General features: G+C 36.6%; 1 protein-coding gene across 5 annotated transcripts in view; it reads right to left on the bottom strand.

Annotated features, from left to right (window-relative positions):
* Nucleotides 1–23554, bottom strand: part of CNOT6 (CCR4-NOT transcription complex subunit 6) — a 66846-nt gene that overhangs the window by 23496 nt on the left and 19796 nt on the right. For 3 of the 5 annotated variants that reach the window (XM_067732627.1, XM_067732626.1, XM_067732625.1), the window contains exons 3-4: nucleotides 6134–6320; nucleotides 3855–3940 (exon numbers count right to left, since the gene is read on the bottom strand). The exons of 1 other annotated variant lie outside the window; for it this stretch is intronic. In XM_067732627.1, coding sequence (XP_067588728.1) covers nucleotides 3855–3940; nucleotides 6134–6320 — 273 coding nt within the window. Of the gene's footprint in view, nucleotides 1–3854; nucleotides 3941–6133; nucleotides 6321–7077; nucleotides 7133–23554 lie in introns of all 5 variants that reach the window. One more of the 5 variants, XM_067732629.1, reaches the window with a different exon arrangement.

Raw genomic sequence — 23554 nt, 5'->3', positions numbered from 1 at the left:
AATTGATACAGCCACTATGGAGAACAGTATGGAGGTTCCTTACAAAACTAAAAATAGAACTACCATACGACCCAACAATCCCACTGCTGGGCATATACCCTGAGAAAACCATAATTCAAAGAGTCATGTACCACAATGTTCATTGTAGCTCTATTTACAATAGCCAGGACATGGAAGCAACCTAAGTGTCCATCAACAGATGAATGGATAAAAATGTGGCACATACATACAATGGAATATTACTCAGCCATAAAAAGAAACAAAATTGAGTTATTTGTGGTGAGGTGGATGGACCTAGAGACCGTCACATAGAGTGAAGTAAGTCAGAAAGAGAAAAATAAATACCATATGCTGACACGTATATATGGAATCTAAAATAAGAAAAAATGGTTCTGAAGAACCTAGGGGCAGGACAGGAATAAAGACACAGATGTAGAAAATGGACTTGAGTACACTAGGAGGTGGAAGGGTAAGCTGGGACAAAGGGATAGAGTGGCATGGACATATATACACTACCAAATGTAAAACAGATAGCTAGTGGGAAGCAGCCACATAGCACAGGGAGATCAGCTCGGTGCTTTTTGTCCACCTAGAGGGGTGGGATAGGGACGATGGGAGGGAGGTGCAAGAGGGAGGAGATATGCGGATATACGTATATGTATAACTGATTCACTCTGTTATACAGCAGAAACTAACACACCATTGTAAAGCAATTATACTCCATAAAGATGTTAAAAAAATCAAATAGTGACAATACCAAACACTGATAAGGATGCAAAGAAACTGGATCACTCATTTATTACTGGTAAAAATGTAAAATAGTACAGCAGTCTGGAAAACAACCTGGCAGTTTCTTAAAAAAAACTGACCATGAAATTAACCTATGACCCAGCAACTGCACTCCTGGGCATTTATCTTAGAGAAATGAAGACTTACATTCACACAATAACCTGCACACAGAATGTTAACAGCAGCTTCATCTGTAACAGCAAAATACTGGAAACCACCCAGATGTCCTTAAATAGGTCAATGATTAAACAACCTGTGATACATCCATACCAAGTAATACTACTCAACAATATAAAGGAGCAAACACCCACAACCTGGGTGAATCTCCGAAGAATTAACCTTGGGTATGAGGAGGGGAACCCAATCTCAGAAGGTTACACACAGCATGATTCTATTTATATATTATTTTTTAAATAACAAAATTATAGAAATAGATAACATATCAGTGGTTGTCAGAAGTTCAGGAGTGAACTGGGGCAAGAGGAAAGCAAGTGTGCCTATCAAAGGGCAACATGAGGGATCCTTTGGTGATGGAACTGTTCTGTACCTTGACTGTATCAATGTCAATATCCTGGTTGTGATGCTGTACTACAGTTTTTGTTTTGTTTTGTTTTTTATTTTCTGGCTGCAGTGGGTCTTCGTTACTGCGCGGGGGCCTTCTGTAGTTGCAGCGAGCGGGGACTACTCTGTTGTGGTGTGTGGGCCTCTCATTGCGGTTGCTTCTCTTGTTGCGGAGCACAGGCTCTAGGTGCGTGGGCTCAGTAGTTGTGGCTCGCGGGCTCTAGACTGCAGGCTCAGTAGTTGTGGCGCACGGGTTTAGTCGCTCCTCAGCATGTGGGATCTTCCCGGACCAGGGCTTGAACCTGTGTGTCCTGCATTGGCAGGCGGATTCTTAACCACTGTGCCACCAGGCAAGTCTATGTAGTATAGTTTTGAAAGATGTTATCACTGGGGGGAAATTGGTAAAAGGCACATGGATTGTTCCCTGAATTATTTCTTACAGGTTCACATAAATCTCTTATCTCAAAATAAAAAAAAGAATACACTATCTAAGGTTCTAGTCCTATCTTTCACAGTAGAACAATTTTGAAGAACATGGAAAAATGTAAAAAAAAAAAAAGTGACGCATGCTAGCCCTATGCAATCAACTTTAAAGAAAATGATATGAACTGATTCATGAGGCAGAAGTACTTCGGCTCTGTACAAATGGATAAAATAGCAAATAGACATGATTTTTGACTAAGTGATACATTTTGTCTTCCAAATAATTAACAGGTGCCATGAGAAATCATTAAAGAAGTTTTCAGAGAGCAAGGAAAATGTAACTGTTTTAAGAAGTAGCTAGCACAGCATTAAAGTGTAAGTTGCAAAGTCAGGAAAATAACATAGGATTTGTCTTAAAAAGGTGAAATCAAGTGAAAAGACTGCTATTGCAGACAGACATGTAACAATGTCCAACAGAATAGCTGAGATAAACGAACTATCTCGGTGAAACTATACTTCCAAGAAAGAAACATAAAGGCATAAATGTTGAACAGTAAAGGATCTTTCTGAAGTGGAAGACCAAGGACTAATCAAAAACAAATGTGCCATAAAGACTTCCCTACCTGGCCCCAGCGTTTACTTAAATCAGTGTGAAAATTTGTGAGCAATGACCCTAACTTCAAATAAAGTTTGTAAATCCTTAGAGAAATGAATACAGATTAAGGTTTGTAAAATATATACTGTAAGATTACAAAACCTTGAACCAGAGGGACACACAACAGTAGCTGCCTCTGGGACGAAAAAGAGACTAGAAGAGGAACAAAGAGGGCCTTAATGTTCTGTAATGTTCTATTTCTTTTGCATTAAAAAATGGACACAAAAGTGAAAAAATATTAATTGTTAATTCTGGTAGTCTGTATATGAATTACACTTTGCCACATTTTATATATTTGTTTTTCAAATTTCAAAATAGGAAAATAAGAATAAATTAGACTTATCATAGGGAGATACAACAGAAAAGGCATTTGCAGCTCACATTTCCCTGACTTCCATTTTAAGAGGCCTCAGCCAGTGTAGCCCATACAGACAAAAACTTTCCAAAGAATGATTTATAAAGCTGATGTTTGTTGAACATGGTTTTACATATATTTGTAAATGTATTGTTTGCAATTTCCATTTGTTTTTGTGAACAATACCATTACTTTTATAATATGAAATGGATTTACAGAAATAAAACCTCACTTTATAACTGTATTTTTAAGAAATAAAAGTACACTTCCTGAAGACTTCATCATGTGATTTTTTTGGGGGGCCACACCACATGTGGGTGTGGGATCTTAGTTCCCCCACCAGGGATCAAATCCATGCCCCCTGCAGCAAAGGGCAGAGTCATAACCACTGGACTGCCAGGGAAGTCCCCCTGTGATCTTTTTTAAGGAATCAATTATAGAGTAAGCTGGATACATCTACAAGACTGGTGAAGAACCACAATGTGATAAAAAAATTTATAGGTTTTGACATATTATTAAAATGGGACTTTTAACCTTGCTGGTTTAAAAAAATATTTCCCAATAGTTCTTACTAGGTTAATTATGTCTCCGAGTTCTAAAATATTAGTAAAGTCCTTATAAATCAATTTTATTTTTGAGTTTTAAAGAAATGCTTAAATACTGGTCTTTATTAGAGGATCCAAACAGATCAAAATTTTCTACTTGCTTTCTGCATTTTGTGAGAATCTCCATTTTTTGAGATTTGAACATAAAACAAACAAACAAAAAAAGCTGTTTTACAGGATGATGAAATAAAGTCTGACGTCAGGAATGTATCACCAAAACATAGAGGTGACTAAAAGAAAGGCTAGAAAAGCAAGGCTGGGCTAGGAGCAAAAAATAATAAGAAGACTAGCAGACAATCTATAGGTGAAAAAGAAAGAAAACCATTGGACTGTATCTAACAAAATGATGAACTCTGGGGAAGAGTGAACCTGCAAATCCCTGGCAAAAGGATTCCCTTTAATGGCTTCTTTAGACTCAAAAGACATACATACAAACCACAAGAAGCACAAATATGGGAAGTCATACCTTTCAGGCCTAAAGTCTGCAACTGAAACAGTTTTCCCAGCTCAAAAGGTAGAACTCGTAACAGGTTGTTATTTAAATGGAGTTCCCTGTTGATGTAAAAATTCCAGGAAGTCAGAAGATATATTAACCTTTAACTAACAGCTAAAATCAACAATATAATTTCTAGGAATATAAGATGTAAGTTCCTAAGAATACAAAATTTAGTATTATATGCCAATGTCTAGTATAGTGCTTCTTAAATCATATGTGGTTAAAAAAACAAACAAAAAGACACAACAAAAAAACCCCAAACTGCCACAGACCAATACATTTGTAAAACATAGGAAAAAAATCAATTACTATAAAAATGTGATGAGAAAAAAAAAGACCAACAAAATATAAGCCCCAATTTTTTTAAGGGTATTGGATTCAAAAGACACTTGCTGTGTATCTCACTGCAGGCTGGTGACACACTTTGAAAATGGCACAGTCCAGATACCACCCTGAGAGCAGAACTGGTCTAGCATACATGGAGGTCTAATACACATGTTTAAGAAAGTGGAAATGATAAAGCAGCCTAACATGTGAATTGTTAAAAGAAAATTTAAATGATCATATAGTACCAAATCAAAATAGTTTATGGTAGTTGCACAATATGTTTATGATTAATAATACTAAAGTTTTACTTTAGAAATAATGGCAGCTATATTAATAACTACTGATTATTTTAATGATTTGTTTTGTATAGAAAATATAACTATGAAAGGAATCTTCAGTAGGAAAAAAAGAAAGACCCAATATTAAGATATTGGCAATGTCCTATGATAAGTTTTTTTTTTTTTGGTACGTGGGCCTCTCACTGCTGTGGCCTCTCCCGTTGCGGAGCACAGGCTCCGGACACGCAGGCCCAGCGGCCATGGCTCACGGGCCCAGCCGCTCCGCGGCATGTGGGACCCTCCCAGACCGGGGCACGAACCCGTGTCCCCCGCATCAGCAGGCGGACCCTCAACCACTGCGCCACCAGGGAAGCCCCTATGATAAGTTTTATTTGTCAGTGTTTACATGTGAATGTGAACTACTGATACTTCTATAGCCCTTGGTTCTTGGAATTTAAATGAAGCTTGGTTACCACTGAGTAAACCAGAGGTTGGTGAGGCCATAAACTGAATAAGAAAAACTCACTCTGAATACTTGGTTCCTGTTTATTTCCAAATATATCACACAGGAAAGGAGGTCCTTTAAGTAAATTTGGTTCAGGGGATTAAAAATAGTCATGGTATACACTCAATAATTAAGCCTAAAAAATGTCAAAGGGCTGGAATGGAAGCAATAGAGGTAAAGAAACTCTCACAAGGTCCTTATTCCTTTTTACTATGCAGCAAATGATAGAAGGCAGCAGAAAAGCCAGTGGAATTTTAAAAAAAAAGGGGGGGGGAGGTAATATGAAATGGGGCAAGATTTTCTATTGGGATTAACATAATAGCTGGAAATTAGCTTTATATTCAATCTGGGTAGATCTCATCTATCTTATAAAACAGAGGTTACAGCAATTACCATTTACTAATACAATATGTACCAAGCAGTGTTGCTAGTAGTTTCTTAGTCATTATCTCAAATACCTCTAATCTCATCCTTAGTTGGGTCATTATCATAGCAACTTCATGGATGAAGAAACACTCTGCAAGGTTGTAAGAAGCTTGCCCCAAATCACACAACTTGTAAATGACTGAGTCAGGTTTCTAACCTGAACTCTGTGTGACTCCACATCCTATCAACCTCCTATAGCCCACACTATAGGTCCCCATATTCAATCACTAATTCTAGCTTCTTTCAAGTCCTGGCTTTGTTACTGTCATGCATACAAGCCCTGGGATGGCCAAAATGGGATCATTAATTGTCAATGGCTTCCTGGATCCCATATTAAGGATGGTATAGGGCCCCAGAATTTAGTGGGGGAAAAGCATCTCAACTGTCTGTCACAGGTGAGTGAATATATGGGATAATACAAGTGCCTTCTATTTGTTTGCCCCACTTTGTCCAAAAATTTTGTTTCAAAAATAAAGTATATTACACAAAACAGCAGTAAAGTAAATTTTAGGCAATGGATCTAAATGACTTATTTATTAGCTGACATTCAATTTTCCCAGAAAACTTTACCTGAAGAACATAGTCATGTTTAATTGTGTTCAAATACCATTAAATTGACAATGTCGTTTCCCAACAAAGTGGTGTTTCCTAACAATATAATAATATATTCTTTTAGGGGGTATATAGCTATGTACTAAGTTGAATCTGTATACCTGAGTGATACCATGTTTCCGAGTTCTGCCGGTAAACTCCGGATTTTATTAGAGGACAGGTCCAGATACACCAGATTGTGAAGCTTGGCAATGTCTGAAGGAATGCGGGACAGGGAATTGTCACTTAGATACAAAGCTGTCAAGTGAGTTAGTGACCACAAAGATGAGCTTAAGCTTCTCACTTTTCCTGTAAAAGAAGAAAAAAATGGGGTAAGAATTATATAGTGTTCTATACCAAATGTAAAATAGATAGCTAGTGGGAAGGAGCTGCATAGCACAGGTAGATCAGCTTGGTGCTTTGCATCCACCTAGAGGGGTGGGATAGGGAGGATGGGAGGGAGATGCAAGAGGAAGGAGATATGGGGATATATGTATATGTATAGCTGATTCACTTTGTTAAACAGCAGAAACTGACACACCATTGTAAAGCAATTATACTACAATAAAGATGTTAAAAAATTATATAGTGTTCTCTACAGTTTGGTCCCTGGATTAAGTAACATTTTAGATATTTTATTGAGTAATAATTTTTTTTAAATAAATTTATTTATTTATTTTTGGCTGTGTTGGGTCTTCGTTGCTGCACATGGGCTTTCTCAAGTTGTGGCGAGTGGGGGCTACTCTTCATTGTGCTGTGCGGGCTTCTCATTGTGGTGGCTTCTCTTGTTGCGGAGCACGGGCTGTAGGAGCATAGGCTTCAGCAGTTGTGGAGAGGGGGCTTCAGTAGTTGTGGCTTGCGGGCTCTAGAGCACAGGCTCAGTAGTTGTGGCGCACAGGCTTAGTTGCTCCGCAGCATGTGGGATCTTCCTGGACCTGGGCTCAACCCATATACCCTGCATTTGCAGGTGGATTCTTAACCACTGCGCCACCAGGGAAGTCCCATATTGAGTAATAACTTATCACACAAAAAATTGTGAGAAAGGGGTCAATAGTAGAAACCTTACCGATTCTAGAACAATTCACTGCTATGATTAAGTTATAAACTCTCCACTTGGCAGACTAAAAAAAAAAAAAACCCATTTAAGGCAATATATCAATATTTAGATTCCAATGTTATTTTTAAGAATACAATAGTTAAGACTTTATCCTTTAAATTAGCCTCAGCTATGACAAGAAAAAGCATGAACAATTTATAGTAATGATAAGTCCAATATTTCAACATGAATCATTTGGACTTATGCAAAAAAAAAATCAAATCTAGTATCTCAGAGGCTATTCATAATCTATACTCCAGAAAACAAGAATTTTGCCTAAAAACAGAAGATACGTGAGATATTCTCAGCTTAGCAAACTTTTAAAACCAAGAGTACCAAAGTAATAATTTCATCAATAATCATGTAATTAGACAAATCTGTACTGTATAATTAAAAGGAAAAACACCTGCCCAGAAGCATTTCAGATATTAAGTCATAACTATACATAATCAAACAGTAACAGACATAGGATTCAAGAGGTAAGAGTTGTAACTAGAAACAATAATTTCTTTCAATGCAGTATTAAATCTGTACTTTGGCAGTTCCTGGTAAGATGACAATTGTTTCTAAATTCACCTAAGAATTTTCCCCATAATATTTTTTTTTTTTTTTTTTTTTTTTGCGGTATGTTGGCCTCTCACTGTTGTGGCCTCTCCCATTGCGGAGCACAGGCTCCAGACGTGCAGGCTCAGCAGCCATGGCTCACGGGCCCAGCCATTCCACAGCATATGGGATCTTCCCGGACTGGGGCACGAACCTGTGTCCCCTGCATCGGCAGGCAGACTCTCAACCACTGCACCACCAGGGAAGCCCTCCCCATAATATTTTTAATAGTGCAGGTTAGAGAGAGAATGAAACAAATGGATGTAATGAAAATGTAAGTCTTTGAAAACTGATTTTCTATTGGCTGAAAAAGCAGTCTAGAGACTTCTAATCAAAATGGAATAACAGGGACCAAATTTACTATCCCACCTGAACAAGTATAAAACCAGACAATATACATGAATCAACAAATATCAGAGATCAATCAGGAGATTGATCCAATAGGCACAGGAGAGTGATCCCTGAAGGATGAAAAACAAACAAGACAGGCCAACAGCAGCACAGGGAGGGGATTCCAGGGAAAGAACACTGATCTCCCGCAAGTTCAGGACACAGAGAGAATGTCCAGGGAAGCCAGGATGACTAGAATTTACAAAGGCAGAGTACCAGAGAGGAGAGAGATGAACAGAAAGGTCTGGAGATTTGAGGTTCCCCTCAAGTTGTCAACTGAGTACTGATCACCATATGTATGTGAGAAATTGCCTGAGCCAGAGGAAAAAAACACCCAAAAGGAGTAAAGGTAACAACCCCTAGGTTCACACATCACCCAGGTTCACACATCACTCAATAAGGTAAAATTCACAATATCTGGCACCCAATTAAAAATTACTAGGTATGCAAAGAAACAGGAAAATATCATCCATAATGAAAAGTCAGTCAATTAAGACCAGTCCAGAAAAGATAATGATGATAAAATTAGTAGACAGACATTAAAAGTTACTTTAATTACATTCCATATGGTCAGAAGCTAGAAGGCTAAACATAGTAACTAGTGATACAAGATAGCACACTCAAATTGAATTTCTAAAGTTGAACACCATGGTTAAGAGGAAATGGGGAATGACTGCTAATGTGTTGAGGGGACAGTGAAAATGTTCTCAAATTGACTATGGTAATGGGTGCACAACTCTGTAAATATATAAAAACTACTGAATTTGCACCTTAAGTGGGTGAATTGTGTGAATTATACTGTTACCAATTACAGCTGTCACCAAAAGAGAGGCAGACAGACACACACATACAGAGACAGAAAAATTTCCACATTAATGCACTGAAGGAAAAATGTCCTATTGACCTAGCAACCCAGAAAAAAACTTTCAAGAGTGATGGCAAACTGCAAAATGAAAAGAGCTATGGAGATGGATGGTAGTGATGGATGCACAACATTATGAATGTATCTGATAAAAAAACCTTCCCACAAAGAATATTCTAGAACCAGAGAGTTCATTGGCGAATACTACCAAACATTTAAGGAAGAATTAGTATCAATTCTACACAAATTCATCCAGAAAACTGAAGAGGACACTTCCCAACTCATTCTATAAGGTCATCATCATCCTGACACCAAAACCAGACAAAACTAGTACAAGAAAGTTACAAAATGACATCCTCATGAACGTAAATGTAAACTGACAAAACAGATCCAACAATATATTAAAAGGATAATGACCAAGTAAGATTTGTGCCAGAAAATGCTAGGTTTGTTGAACATTCAAAAAATATAATTTAAAAAATGTTTTCTCAGAAAAGAAAATCATCTAAATAAATGCAGGAAGAGCATTTGACAAAATCAGCATCCATTCCTGATTTTTAAAAATCTCATACCAGCTGATTTTTCAGCAGCAACTCTACAGGCCAGAGGGGAGTGGCACAATATATTTAAAGTAATGAAAGGGAAAAACCTACAACCAAGAATATTCTACCCAGCAAGGCTCTCATTCAGATTTGGAGAAATCAAAAGCTTTACAGACAAGCAAAAGCTAAGCTTTACAACAAACCAGCTTTACAACAAATGTTAAGGGAACTTCTCTAGGTGAAAAATAAAAGGCCACAACTAGAAAGAAAGTTATGAAAATGAAAAAGCTCACCAGTAAAGGCAAGCATACAGTAAAAGTAGGAAATCATACACACACACAATCCTAGTAGGGAGGCTAAAAAACAAAAAGTAGTAAAATCACTATGTCCACAATAAGCAGTTAAGAGATACGCAAAAAAATAAGACGTAAAATGTGATATCAAAAACACTAATTGTAAGGGGAGGAGAGTACAAATGCAGGGTTTTTAGAATGCATATACACTGCTATACAAACCTCATGGTAACCACAAACCAAGTATCTATAATAGATATACACACAAAAAAGAAAAAGGAATTCAAACGTAACACTAAAGACAGTCATCAAATCACAAGAGAACAAAAGAAGGGAAAAAAGACCTAAAAAACCGAATCTAAAACAATTAACAAAATGGCAAATAGAATATACATATCAATAATTACCTTAAACGTAAACAGACTAAATGCTCCAACCAAAAGACACAGAGTGGCTGAATGGATGCAAAAACAATACCCTATATACGCTACCTACAAAACACTCACTTCAGAACTAAAGACACACACAGAATGAGTGAATGGAAAAAAGGAATTCTACCCAAATGGAAACCAAAAGAAAGCCAGAGTAGCAATACTTATATCAGACAAAACAGACTTTAAAATAAACATTGTTACAGAAGACCAAGAAGGACATTACATAATGACCAAAGGATCAATCCAGGAAGAAGATATAACAACTGTAAATATATATGCACCCAACATAGAAGCACTTAAATATATAAGGCAAATATTAACATACATAAAAGGAGAAATCAACAATAATATAATAATAGTAGGGGACTTAACACCCCACTTACATCAACGGATAAGTCATCAGAGAGAAAATCAATAAGGAAACAGAGACCTTAAATGACACATTAGACAAAACGACTTAACTGATAAATATATAGAGCATTCCATCCAAAAACAGCAGAATAAACATTCTTTTCAAGTGCACATGGAACATTCTCCAGGACAGATCACATGCTAGGCCACAAAACAAGCCTTGGTAAATTTAAGAAAACTGAAATCATATTAAGCATCTTTTCTGACCACAATGCTATGAGACCAGAAATCAACTACAAGGAAAAAAAATGCAAAAAACACAAACAATATGCTATTAAACAGTCAATGCACCACTGAAGAAATCAAAGAGGAAATCAAAAATACCTAGAGACAAGTGAAAATGAAAATGAAACTGAAAACACAATGATCCAAAACCTATGGGACACAGCAAAACCAGTTCTAAGAGGGAAATTTATAGTGATACAAGCTAACCTCAGGAAACAAGAAAAATCTCAAATAAACAACCTAAACTTACACCTAAAGCAACCAGAGAAAGAACAAACAAAACCCAAAGTTAGTAGAATGAAAGAAATCATGAAGATCAGAGCAGAAATAAATGAAATGGAGACTAAAAAAATAATAAAGATCAATAAAACTAAAAGTTGGTTCTTTGAAAAGATAAACAAAATTGATAAACCTTTAGCCAGACTCATCAAGATAAAAGGGGACAGGGCCCAAATCAATAAAATCAGAAATGAAAAAAGGAGAAGTTACAACCGATACCACAGAAATACAAAGGATCATAAGAGACTACTATGAACAACTATATACCAATAAAATGGACAATCTGTAAGAAATGGACAAATTCTTAGAAAGGTGTAATCTCCCAAGAATTAACCAGGAAGAAATAGAAAACATGAACAGACCAATTACCAGTATTGATTTTGAATCAATAACTTTAAAACTCCCAACAAACAAAAGTCCAGGACCAGATGGCTTCACTGGTGAATTCTACTAAATTTTTAGAGAAGAGTTAACATCTAACCTTCTAAAATTATTCCAAAAAATTATAGAGGAAGGAACATTTCTAATCTCGTTCTATGAGGCCAGCAACACCCTGATACCAAAATCAGACAAAGATATAACAAAAAAAATTACAGGCCAATATCACTGATGAACATAGATGCAAAAATCCTCAACAAAATAATAGCAAATTGAATCCAACAACACATTAAAAGGATCATACACCATGATCAAGTGGGATTTATCCCAGGGATGCAAGGATTTTTCAATATCCACAAACCAATCAATGGGATATACCACATTAACAAATTGAAGAATAAAAACCATAGGATCATCTCAATAGATACAGAAAACACTTCTGAAAAAAACCAACATACATTTATGATAAAAAACTCTCCAGAGGTTGTGGATATAGAGGGAACTTACCTCAACACAATAAAGGTCATATATGACAAACCCACAGCTAGCATCATACTCAATAGTGAAAAACTGAAAGCATTCCCTCCAAGATCAGGAACAAGACAAGGATGCCCACTCTTGCCACTTTTATTCAACATAGTTTGGAAGTCTTAGCCACAGCAATCAGACGAGAAATAAAAGGAATCAAATTAGAAAGGAAGAAGTAAAACTGTCACTGTTTGCAGATGACATGACACTATACATAGAAAATTCTAAGGATGCCACCAGAAAACTACTAGAGCTCATCAATGAATTTGGTAAAGTTGCAGGATACAAAATTAATATACAGTAATCTGTTGCATTTCTATACACTAACAACAAACTACCAGAAAGAAATGAAAGAAACATCATTTTGCATCACATCAAAAAGAATAAAATACCTAGGAATAAACTTACCTAAAGAGGCAAAAGACCTGTACTCCAAACAACTATTAGACCCTAATGAAAGAAACTGAAGACAACAAACACAGATGGAAAGATATATCATGTTTTGGATTGGAAGAATCAATAATGTTAAAATGACCTTACTATCCAAGGCAATCTACAGATTCAATGCAATCCCTATCAAATTAACAATGGCATTTTTCACAGAACTAGAAAAACAAATTTTAAATTTGTATCAAAACAGAAAAGACCTCCAACAGCCAAAACAATCTTGAGAAAGAAAAACAGAGTGGGAGGAATTATACCCCCTGACTTCAGACTATACTACAAGCTACAGTACTCAAAACAGTATGGTACTGTGACAAAAACAGACACATAGATCAGTGGAACAGGACAGAAAGCCCAGAAATAAATCTACACACTTATGGTCAATTAATCTATGACAAAGGAGGTAAGACTACACAACAGAGAAAAGATGATCTCTTCAAAAAGTGGTGTTGGGAAAACTGGACAGCTATATGTAAATGAGTGAATATTAGTACATTCTCTAACACCATGTACAAAAATAAACTCAAAATGGATTTAAGACCTAAATTTAAGACCAGATACTAAAAACCTCCTATAGGAAAACATAGGCAGAACAATCTTTGACATAAATTGCAGCAATATTTTTGGGGGATCTGTCTCCTAAAGTAAAGGAAATAAAAGCAAAAATAAACAAATGCAACCTAATTAAACTTAAAAGCTTTTGCACAGCAAAGGAAACCATCAACAAAACAAAAAGACAACCTACTCAATGGGAGTAAATATTTGCAAATGATATGACCTATAAGGGATTAATATCCAACATATATAAAAAGCTCATAAAACTCGATATCAAAAACAACCAACCCGATTAAAAAATGGGCAGAACTGATTAGTTTTCCAAAGAGGAAATGAAGATGGCCAAGAGGCACATGAAAAGATGCTCAACATCTCTTATCATTGGGAAATGCAAATTAAAGCCACAATGAGATACCCCTCACACCTGTCAGAATGGCTATCACCAAAAAGAACACTAATAACAAATGTTGGTAAGGATGTAGAGGAAAGGGAACCCTCCTACACCGTTGGTGGGAATGTAAACTGGTGCAGCCACTGTGGAAAACAGTATGAGGTTTCTCAAAAAACTAAAAATAGAATTACCAGATGACCCAGCAATTCCACTCTTTAAACACTAATTCCAAAAGATACATGCTTCTCAATATTAATAGCAGCATTATTTGCAATTGCTAAGACATGGAAGCAACCTAAGTGTCCATCAACAGATGAATGGATAAAGATGTGGTATATAGATACAATGAAATACTGCTCGGCCATAAAAAGGAATGAAATTTTGCCATTTGCAGCAACATGGATGGACTTGGAAGGCATTATGCTAAGTGAATAAGTCAGAAAGAGAAAGACAAATGTTGTATGATATCATTTATATATGGAATCTAAAAAATATATCTAGTGAATATAACAAAAAGGAGGTACACACTCACAGATATAGAGAACAGACTAGTAGTTACCAGTGGTGGGAGGGCGGGGGCGATATACGGGTGGGAGGTACAAACTACTGGGTGAAAGACAGGCCACAAGGATGTATTGTACAACACGGAGAATATAGCCAATATTCTATAATAACTGTAAATGGAGTGTAACCTCTAAAGATTGTATAAGAAATTTGAAAAAAATTTTTAATAGAAATAAAATAAAATGAATCCTCTTGTACACTAAAAAAAAATTTTTAAACTCTCAGTAAGCTAAGAATAGAGAGCTTCCTCAATCTGGATAAAGGGCATCTACAAAAAGCTTAGTGGTTAAGGGATAAATCCTTTCCCTAAGGTCAGAAACAAAGCAAGAGTATCTACTCTCACCACTACCATTCAACATTATACCAGAAGTCCTAGCCATTCCAAGAAGACAAGAAAAATTAAAAACTGAAAAGGGAAAAGTAAAGCTCTTTATTTGCAAATACCAAATCATCTATTTAAAAATCCTATGGAATCTATAAAAATGCTACCAATATGTGAGTTTAGCAAAGTCATAGAACAAAAGATCGATATACAAAAATACTGTATTTCTGTATGCTAGCAATGAACAATCAGAAATTGAAATTTAAAAATCATAACATTTACAATTACTGTATTATATATCAAAATTATGAAACATTTAGGGGTAAATTTGACCAAAAAAATGTGCAGAACCCATGTATACTAAGAACAACAATGCTGAGAGAAATGAAAGAAGTCCTAAGTAAGTGAAGAGAGATACAGTGTTCACAGATCAGAAGATTCAATATTGTTAAGATGTTAGATCTCCCCAAAGTGGTTTACAGAGTCAACAATCCCAATGAAAATACCAACCAGTTTGAAACTGGCATGCTGATTTTAAAATTCATATGAAAATTCAAAGGACTCAGAAAAGCCAAAGCAACTCTGAAAAAGAACAAAGCTAAAAGACCAACACTACCTGATTTCAGGACTAATTATATAAAGAACTCTCAAAACTCAATAAAAAGAAAACAACCTAAAACAGGTAAATGATGTGAACAGACACTTCACCAAAGACGACATAGAGATGGCAAATAATCACATGAAAAGATGCTCAACATGAGTAGTCATTAGGAAAATTCAAATTAAAACCACAATGAGATACCAGTGTACACCCAGAAGAATGGCTAAAATTAAAAACACTTGCCTTGCCAAGTGTTGGTGAGGGTATGGATCAAAGACATGTAACAGGAATGTAAAATGAGACAACCTCTTTGCAAAACTGTCAGTATTTTTAAAAGTTAGACATACACCTATCATATGACCAGTTCCATGCTTAGGTATTTGCCCAAGAGAAACAAAGCTATGCCCACACAAAGACTTACACGTAAAATGTTCACAGCAGCTTAATTTGTAATACCCAAATACTAGAAATCATCCAAATATGTTCATCAACAAGTGAATGATAAACAAATGTTGGCATATCCAAATAATGGAACAATACTCAATAATAAAAAGAATGAAGTACTGACCAACAAAAATGGATAAATCTCAAATTAAGTAGAGTAGACAAAAATAAAAGAGTACATACCTTATGACTTCATTTACATAAAAATTCTACAAAATGTAACCTATGGTTATAGAAACCAGAACAGTGGTTGCCTGTGTATGGGAGAGGTGATGAAGAAATGAGGGTGGCAGGGAAGGATGGATTACAAATATAGGGGAATGATGGGTATGTTCATTCTTGAATGTGGTGATGGTTTCAAAGATGTACACACAGATCAAAATATATCACATTACTCAATTATTACATGTCAACTATACCTCAATAAAGTTGTGTAATAAAATCTATCTTGATCTAAGAAGGTGTTTTTCCTTACTGTATAATAAGAGTAGAATCTGTGACACAGACTATTTGTAAACTCAATTTGATTTACTTAATTTTCAGGTCATAAAACTGAAACACACAGCTAATATTCAATATGAATAAAGCACTTAAAATATAATAAACTATTTACTGAGAGCCCACCACGTGTTTCAGCCCCCTACACTCAAGGTACTACTTAAGAAGAAAAGGTAAAAGGACTTGAGAAATGTATTTTTATACTTCAACTTAATTGGAAGGATATAAAATTCTCAAACAATAAGGTAGCCTAAAAGAAAACCAGAAAGTCTGTGAAGAAGGGAAGGGAAAAATAAAAGTCAAGTATAAGGAATCATGTATAAATACATCAATCATACAGGGGTTGGAGACAGAAGGGAAGGGAAGACTCAGATCTCTACCATACGCCAAAAAGAAAAGTTCTGGAATAAATTTATAAACACCAAAACCCAGAAAAGAAATGGAAGAGAATATATCTAAGCATAACTCATATCCTAGAATCCAACAATGAAAGCACTGTCAGGTTTGAATTCATTAAAATTTAAAACCTCTACAGTTGACCTTTGAACAATGTGGAGGCTCCACACATAACCTGCAGTAAGTCCTCTGTATCTGCAGTTCTGCATCCTCGGATTCAACCAACCTTGGATCGTGAAGTACTGCAGTGTGCATTTACTGAAAAAAACCTGCATATAAGAGGGCCTATGCAGTTCAAACCGGTAATTTCAAGGGTCAACTGTATATGGTGGAGATGTCAACATGTTCGGCAGCCAAAGAGATAACATCCATTAATTCAGCCAACTTTCAGTGACTAGTATGCTGGTGTGGGGACAGAATGGTAAATAAGACAAAGTTCCTACCCTCAGGATTTTTTATGTGAGCTCCATAATAAAAAATAAAACAAAAAGTATGGGCTTCCCTGGTGGCACAGTGGTTAAGAATCCGCCTGCCAATGCAGGGGACATGGGTTTGACCCCTGGTCTGGGAAGATCCCAAATGCTGTGGAGCAACTAAGCCTGTGCGCCACAACTACTGAGCCTGTGCTCTAGAGCCTGCGAGCCACAACTACTGAGCCCATGCACCTAGAGCCTGAGCTCTGCAACAAGAGAAGCCACCGCAAATGAGAAGCCTGCGCACCGCAATGAAGAGTAGCCCCTGCTCGCTGCAGCTAAAGAAAGCAGCGCGAAGCAACAAAGACCCAACACAGCCAAAAATAAATAAATGAAATAAATTTTTAAACAATAAAACAAAAAATAAAGCAATCAGCAATAGGAAAATGAACAACAGATAAGAACAAGTAAATCAATCAATAAAAAACAAAGGATCAGTAATTTTAAAAAGTTCATTTCAGTAATGAAAGAGATGCAAATTTAAATAAAACACTTCTACCTATGAAAATAGCAAAGAAGATTAATACCCAGTAATGACAAGGCTAAGGGGAAAAGAGATGCACTCATGCATTATGGGAAAAATACAACCATATTTTAAACCATATTTTAATCCTGTAGTAACAGCTACTAAAATTTTAAATCTGAATATTCTTTGCCCCACCACAATTCCACAATTAGAGGTTTACCTTATGAAAATGCTATTCAAGTATGCCAAGATATATACTGTTAGTAGTAGGGAAAAATTTGAAATAACATAAATGATCATTAATAGGGCATACTTAAATTTTGGATCACACATACAATGCAATTCTGCAGCCATTAAAGAGGATGCAGTAGAGCTATATACATTGATACGGAAAGATTTTTTTTAAAAAAAGAAAGTAGGAAAAAAGCAAATTTCAAAGCATTATATTATAGTACTCCATTTTTGAAAAAAATTTCGTTTAAAAGATCAAAGGTTGGGCTTCCCTGGTGGCGCAGTGGTTGAGAGTCCGCCTGCTGATTCAGGGGACACGGGTTCGTGCCCCGGTCCGGGAAGATCCCACATGCCGCAGAGCAGCTAGGCCCGTAAGCCATGGCCGCTGAGCCTGCGCGTCCAGAGCCTGTGCTCCACAATGGGAGAGGCCACAACAGTGAGAGGCCCGTGTACCACCAAAAAAAAAAAAAAAAAAAAAAAAAAGATCAAAGGTTATAGAAGCAAAAGAATGTAACATACTGTAGAGAAAGATAAATCTCTACTAGTAGAACTAGGTTATCCAAGAAATTAAGGTTCCTAATTTTCTGGTAGAGGGCAATGAACAAGGAAGACAACTTCTGAGGTTCTGATATCTATTTACTTCTCCATAAACTGAACATATTCATGAGCACTCAAAAATTTGCATTCAAGTTTAAGCAGTTTAGTGACTTGAGAAAAGCTGGGATTATCCTGGTCTAGGTTAAGAGCCCTGTTTTGATAAGTAATTTCATTCTAAAGTGCCCAGAATCCTTTATTGCTAAATATCAGGAGACAGAAAGAATCTAATTAGTGCTCTCTGAAATGAGAAGGGTGATTAGCAAGCACTAAAGAGATCAGGTGTAATCACGGTTACCTACAGAGAGATCACTACCTCCACATTTGCAGATTCAGAAAAAAACCCGAAATCTTGACTAAATCTCTAAAACTCTGACATCGTAGAAGAAATAAGAATTACAGTTGATCTTCATTACTCCTGGATTCTGTATTTGCAATTTGCCCACTCCTTCAAATTTATGTGTAATTCCCAAATCAATTCTTACAACGATTTCACAGTCATTCACAAATATGCGCAGAGTAGTAAAAACTGGAGTTGCTCAAGTTTCCAGCTGAGGTCCAACAAGGCAACACTCTTTCTTCTTGTTGCAGCTCTCACAATGTAAACAAGTATCTTTTTCACTATTTAGTGCCACAGTTTTTGCATTTTTGTGCTTTCTAAGTGATTCTGATGTATAAAATGGCCCTCAAGTGTAGTGCTGAATGCAAGGCTGTGTGATGTACCTTAGATAAAGCATCCTTCAGGCACAAGTTACAGGGCTGCTGGCCATGAGTTTAATTTTAATGAGTGACAATATACATTAAACAAGGTGTCTTTAAATAGAAACACACAAAACAGCTTAAGTATTGATCAGCTGACAAAAATGTTACCACCAGAGGTTCATAGTAACCTAACTCTTTATTTCCTCTGGGAGTAATGGTTCAGTATTTGCTAACTCAGGTAGTTATATAGAACATAACTACAGCGAATAATGAGAATCAACTATAATTGGAAAAGGTGGTAATTTGAATTTTTCTCCAGTCACAACTCCTGATGAAGTTCAAGACTAGGATTTCAGGCTCCTAGCAAGGGAAACTGCAACCTCACAAAAGGAAGACTCTGTTGTAAGATTTGGAAAGAAACTAGATTAAATTACACAAAGGGTGCTAAGGAAAACATCTGGCAGATTAAATATAGCAATAATGCTTAGTTTAAAAATAGCAGCGTTGACATGGGAGGAAATGAACTTAATGCACCAAGTGTTAAGTTCATATGAGTTAACAAATGGAAGTTTCGATCGATAAAGGAAAACACAATTACAAAGGTACATACACATCTGTTGAACTGTGGTGGGAAGGAATTCATGTCCTCATAGCAACAGAGAGATGCAGCTTGTTCAAATTAAACAGATCTAATAAGTAAAAGATTATACCTGAAGGTAATAAGCCTAGAACCTGAGAATGGAAAGACTAAGGCCAAATATTAGGAAGAAGACAAAAAGTGAGAGAAAGGGGAGAATGTTAGTTCAAAATAAAATGACCACCACAGTGTGATGTAGAAAAGAATGACACATTCAAAGTCAGGGGACTTACATTTTACAGTTCTGTGCTCTACCACTAAGTAGCTCTACCACTTAATAACTGCCCTGAAGAAAAGAAGATGTTTAGGGGCTTCCCTGGTGGCGCAGTGGTTGAGAGTCCGCCTGCTGATGCAGGGGACACGGGTTCGTGCTCCGGTCCGGGAGGATCCCACATGCCGTGGAGCGGCTGGGCCCGTGAGCCATGGCTGCTGAGCCTGCGTGCCCAAAGCCTGTGCTCCGCGGTGGGAGGGGCCACAGCGGTGAGAGGCCCGCGTACCACAAAAAAAAAAAAAGAAAAAGAAAAGAAGATGTCTTTTTGCAAAGCTGAATCACTAACATCTAAACTAGTTAATCTTACACTTTTCTTAAAAACATAACATTTTTTAGATGAACATGCTTATTAAATAATACAGCACCATTAAAAAAAATTCTATCACCCAGCATAACTACCATTATATCACATTCATATTGTTAATATAAAAAATAAACAGGAATCAAAATGGACTGAACTATACATGCTTCTTTAATTTGATTTAATAAAAGGAAAAATGAAAAACTAATGGAACTATATAGACCTTCAACCTTTTTTTTCTTTTTCTTTTGCTACAAAAGATTTTCTAAAATCCCTCTAAGTTTAAGAGAAGTTCTAAAACACATTAAAGGTTAGAGTCTTTATAGTTTTAACTGCATGCTTCACTTTTAAACTTGACTCCCTATAATAAAACAGAAAGAGATCATCGTTTTACATTTCTTCCCAACGAGTCATTACATTACTTCTGTCAAAATTACAAACGCATATACCATTTGACCTACAAATATATCAGCAGAAATACAAAATAACCTACAAGGTTATTCACTACAACACTGTTTGTCACAGACTGACCATCAGTACTGTACCACGGAAATAAATTACAGTAACATGTGATAGAACATTATGGAGCTAAAAACATATAGGAAAGCTATCTATATACTTATTTAGAAATCGCTCTAAAACATGTTACATTAAAAAAAAGAGCACAGTGCAGAAATATGTGTATAATATACTACCTTTTGAATTAAAAATAAGGTATGGAATAAGAATCTATGTTGTATATGCACAGAAGGATTCCAAAGGGATGCAAAAGAAATTAATAAAGCTGTATGTGAATGGCCACATGCCTGTGCATGCTAGGAGGTTTAACAGGGGGATGAGAGACTTCCACTGTATACTTTTTTATATTCTCAAATGTCCCCTCTTCCTAAGATGTGGTTAACTCTGCCTTCCTCTGACTAACATCATTAACTCAGGAGTCAGCTATTCTAAGGATGCTTTCCATGATTTCCCCTGTTTAAGACAATCTTAAAGATGATAAATGGTTCAAGCTTTCTCCCCTGTATTTATCATGGTTTGATAATTACCTTATTGTGGGAATTTCCTCCTATAGCCTGCTGGATTCCTGAAATCTTATATCCCATCAGAAGTTTCAGAATAAATGAATGAATGAGTGACATGTAAGTGATTCCAATGAGTTCATGATGGCCTCAGAGCCACCATTCAGTATCTGTTATCTCTACTTGGGTTTCCCTCCTCCCCTGTTTACCCACCCCCACTATGAACTTCCATATAGCAGACACCAGGGTTGTCCAGGGGGTGGGGGGGGGGCAGATGCACAAGCTGATAACATAACTAAAGCTACCTGACTCTGGAGCTACACTTCTCACATTACCAAAACAGAGCCAAATATAATATTTAATTTTTTAAAAAAATCAGAAGTATTTGATCCAGAATTTGAGAGACATGGTCTATCACTCTCCTATGGAAAAACAGTAAGAGTGAATACAGATTACTTTCATGATAAACTCAAGCTTTCAAAATGTTGGAAAATGTCACAAAGTAGAAAAGACTAATATGCAGCCTACAGCCAGGGCACCTGATTCAAAGATCATTTAATGACCAAGGAGTCCAGACCCAAGCCCCTATTTCCTGGAAGGTTCCTGGATGTGGCTCTGGTTAGTACATTCTCCTTGCCCTACACTGTTACTTCAAGAGCCTGGAACAAGTAGTTGTTCTGGAATACAGATGTATCTCAAAACCAGGTAACCAGTGTTGCGCCCATACAATGAAAAAGCAGTAAGACCACCACCAAATGAGGAATCTGAGAGTTGTTTGGTATCTGCAGATTCTTTAAGCAGAATTTTCAAATCTGTGCACATCTGGATTTCAGTTTCCTATAACAAGAGAGTAATTTGTTGTTGACCAATCATCCCACTGGGGGAAAGAAAAACTAGGTAAAAATAGAAGAACCCCCCCCCCGCCCCAAAATGAGCTCAAAAGCAATGGAGGACTACAGAGGCAGCAAAGATGTGAGAGACAAAGAACCTGGAGGAAAGGGAAGCAAACAGAAGTAATGAGCAAGACACATCCCACCACATTACTTCTGGAAGAATATGTTAAATCACAAGCAGTAATGAGCGAGACACATCCCACCACGTTACTTCTGGAAGAATATGTTGAATCACAAGCAGCAGAAGCAAGTAGATGAGGTGAAAACTGGGGCTGAAAGACTGAGTTGTTGAGCACAACTTTAAGTCCTCTTACACATTTGGGAAGACAAAATGGGAACTGAAGAACCACCAAGTAATTAGACTCTGTTAACCATCAAGATTCCAGTTGGCATCTATAAATGGAATAGGGTTGACCCTGCAGTAAGTCAACTCTTACAACCACTGAACACCAGGCTTAAATGAGATGAATGAATCCCTGATTAGATTAGGGTCACCCACCCATTCCTATCACAACTGCCTGACAAACACAGAAGCAAACTCACTCCTAAGAAAGAGAATACCATCCAGACCATCAAATTATTCTACCAATTCATATATAATTGCTAGTATTTAATAAAAATTACAAGACCAAGGGAGTGAAAAACAGAAGAAAAAGAGAAACAACAAAACAGAACCCCTAGGAGATTCAGATACTGGAGTTACCAAACACAATTTTTTTTAAAAATTGATATAGACTTATATTTTCAGCAAGATAGAGTAATATGGACTGGATTTACCCTCCCACCTAAAACAACGAAAAAACCGGACAAATATATGAAAAATTGAGTTTCAGACACTGGACACCAGGCAGCACAGGACAGTGATCGTTGATACATGGGGAACAAACAAGGTGAGCCCTTAAGACTGTTCCAGTTTACTGCTACAGTTTCCAGAAAGTAATGCAGGGAGACAGAAACCAGGTGGAGTCTGGCGATATTATGTAAGTTGAGGAGATAAAGCTGAGAGTCCAAAGATGCCAAGGTGGCTATAGTTCACAGGGCAGAGGGCCAGAAAGGAGAGACTAAACAGATAGAAAGCTCTGGAGATCTGAAGAGAATACTCCCACCCACCCAGCCACTTTATCACAACTGGGAGGAATTTAGTGCAATTCAGTAATGAGTGCAAAGTGTCCACAGTAAGTCTGAAAGTAGTCTGGGCCCCAGAGATTCTCCAAACTGAGCAGCCAAGGCCCCACACTGAGAAAAAAAAGCTCCAAAAATGGAAATAAAATTAAATAGGATAGGTATAAAAAGAGATGAAGGGAAAAAAAGGTCCAGATAAAAATGAGAGAAGGGAACAGAACCAGAAAGTTTCAGAAAACAATTTCCCCACATTGTGAACACTCTGCAAACAAACAAAACACAGAAGAGGGAGCTCGGAAGTTAGAAAAAGTATCCTGAATCACAACTAGAAGTTCAGAAGAACTAAATTTAAATAAAAATGAACAACAGAAAAGTTTTAAGGTCAAATCCCGTAAAAGTAGTTATATATTTTTAAAAGATAGTATAAGAAAAAAGAGTGTAAGGACTAGAATAACTCCCTATAGGCAACAAAAACATAACACAAACACACTCCAAAAACTATCACCTACAATTTCAAAATGAGCTGAAAGGTATTAAGAAATGATAATGCAATAAAAGAACATAAATCAGATTTAGAA

Source organism: Pseudorca crassidens, chromosome 3, assembly GCF_039906515.1.
Source record: "Pseudorca crassidens isolate mPseCra1 chromosome 3, mPseCra1.hap1, whole genome shotgun sequence".
NCBI lineage: Eukaryota > Metazoa > Chordata > Mammalia > Artiodactyla > Delphinidae > Pseudorca > Pseudorca crassidens.
Note: the sequence above shows the minus strand (reverse complement) of the source record. Positions and strands in the feature narration are given on the sequence as shown.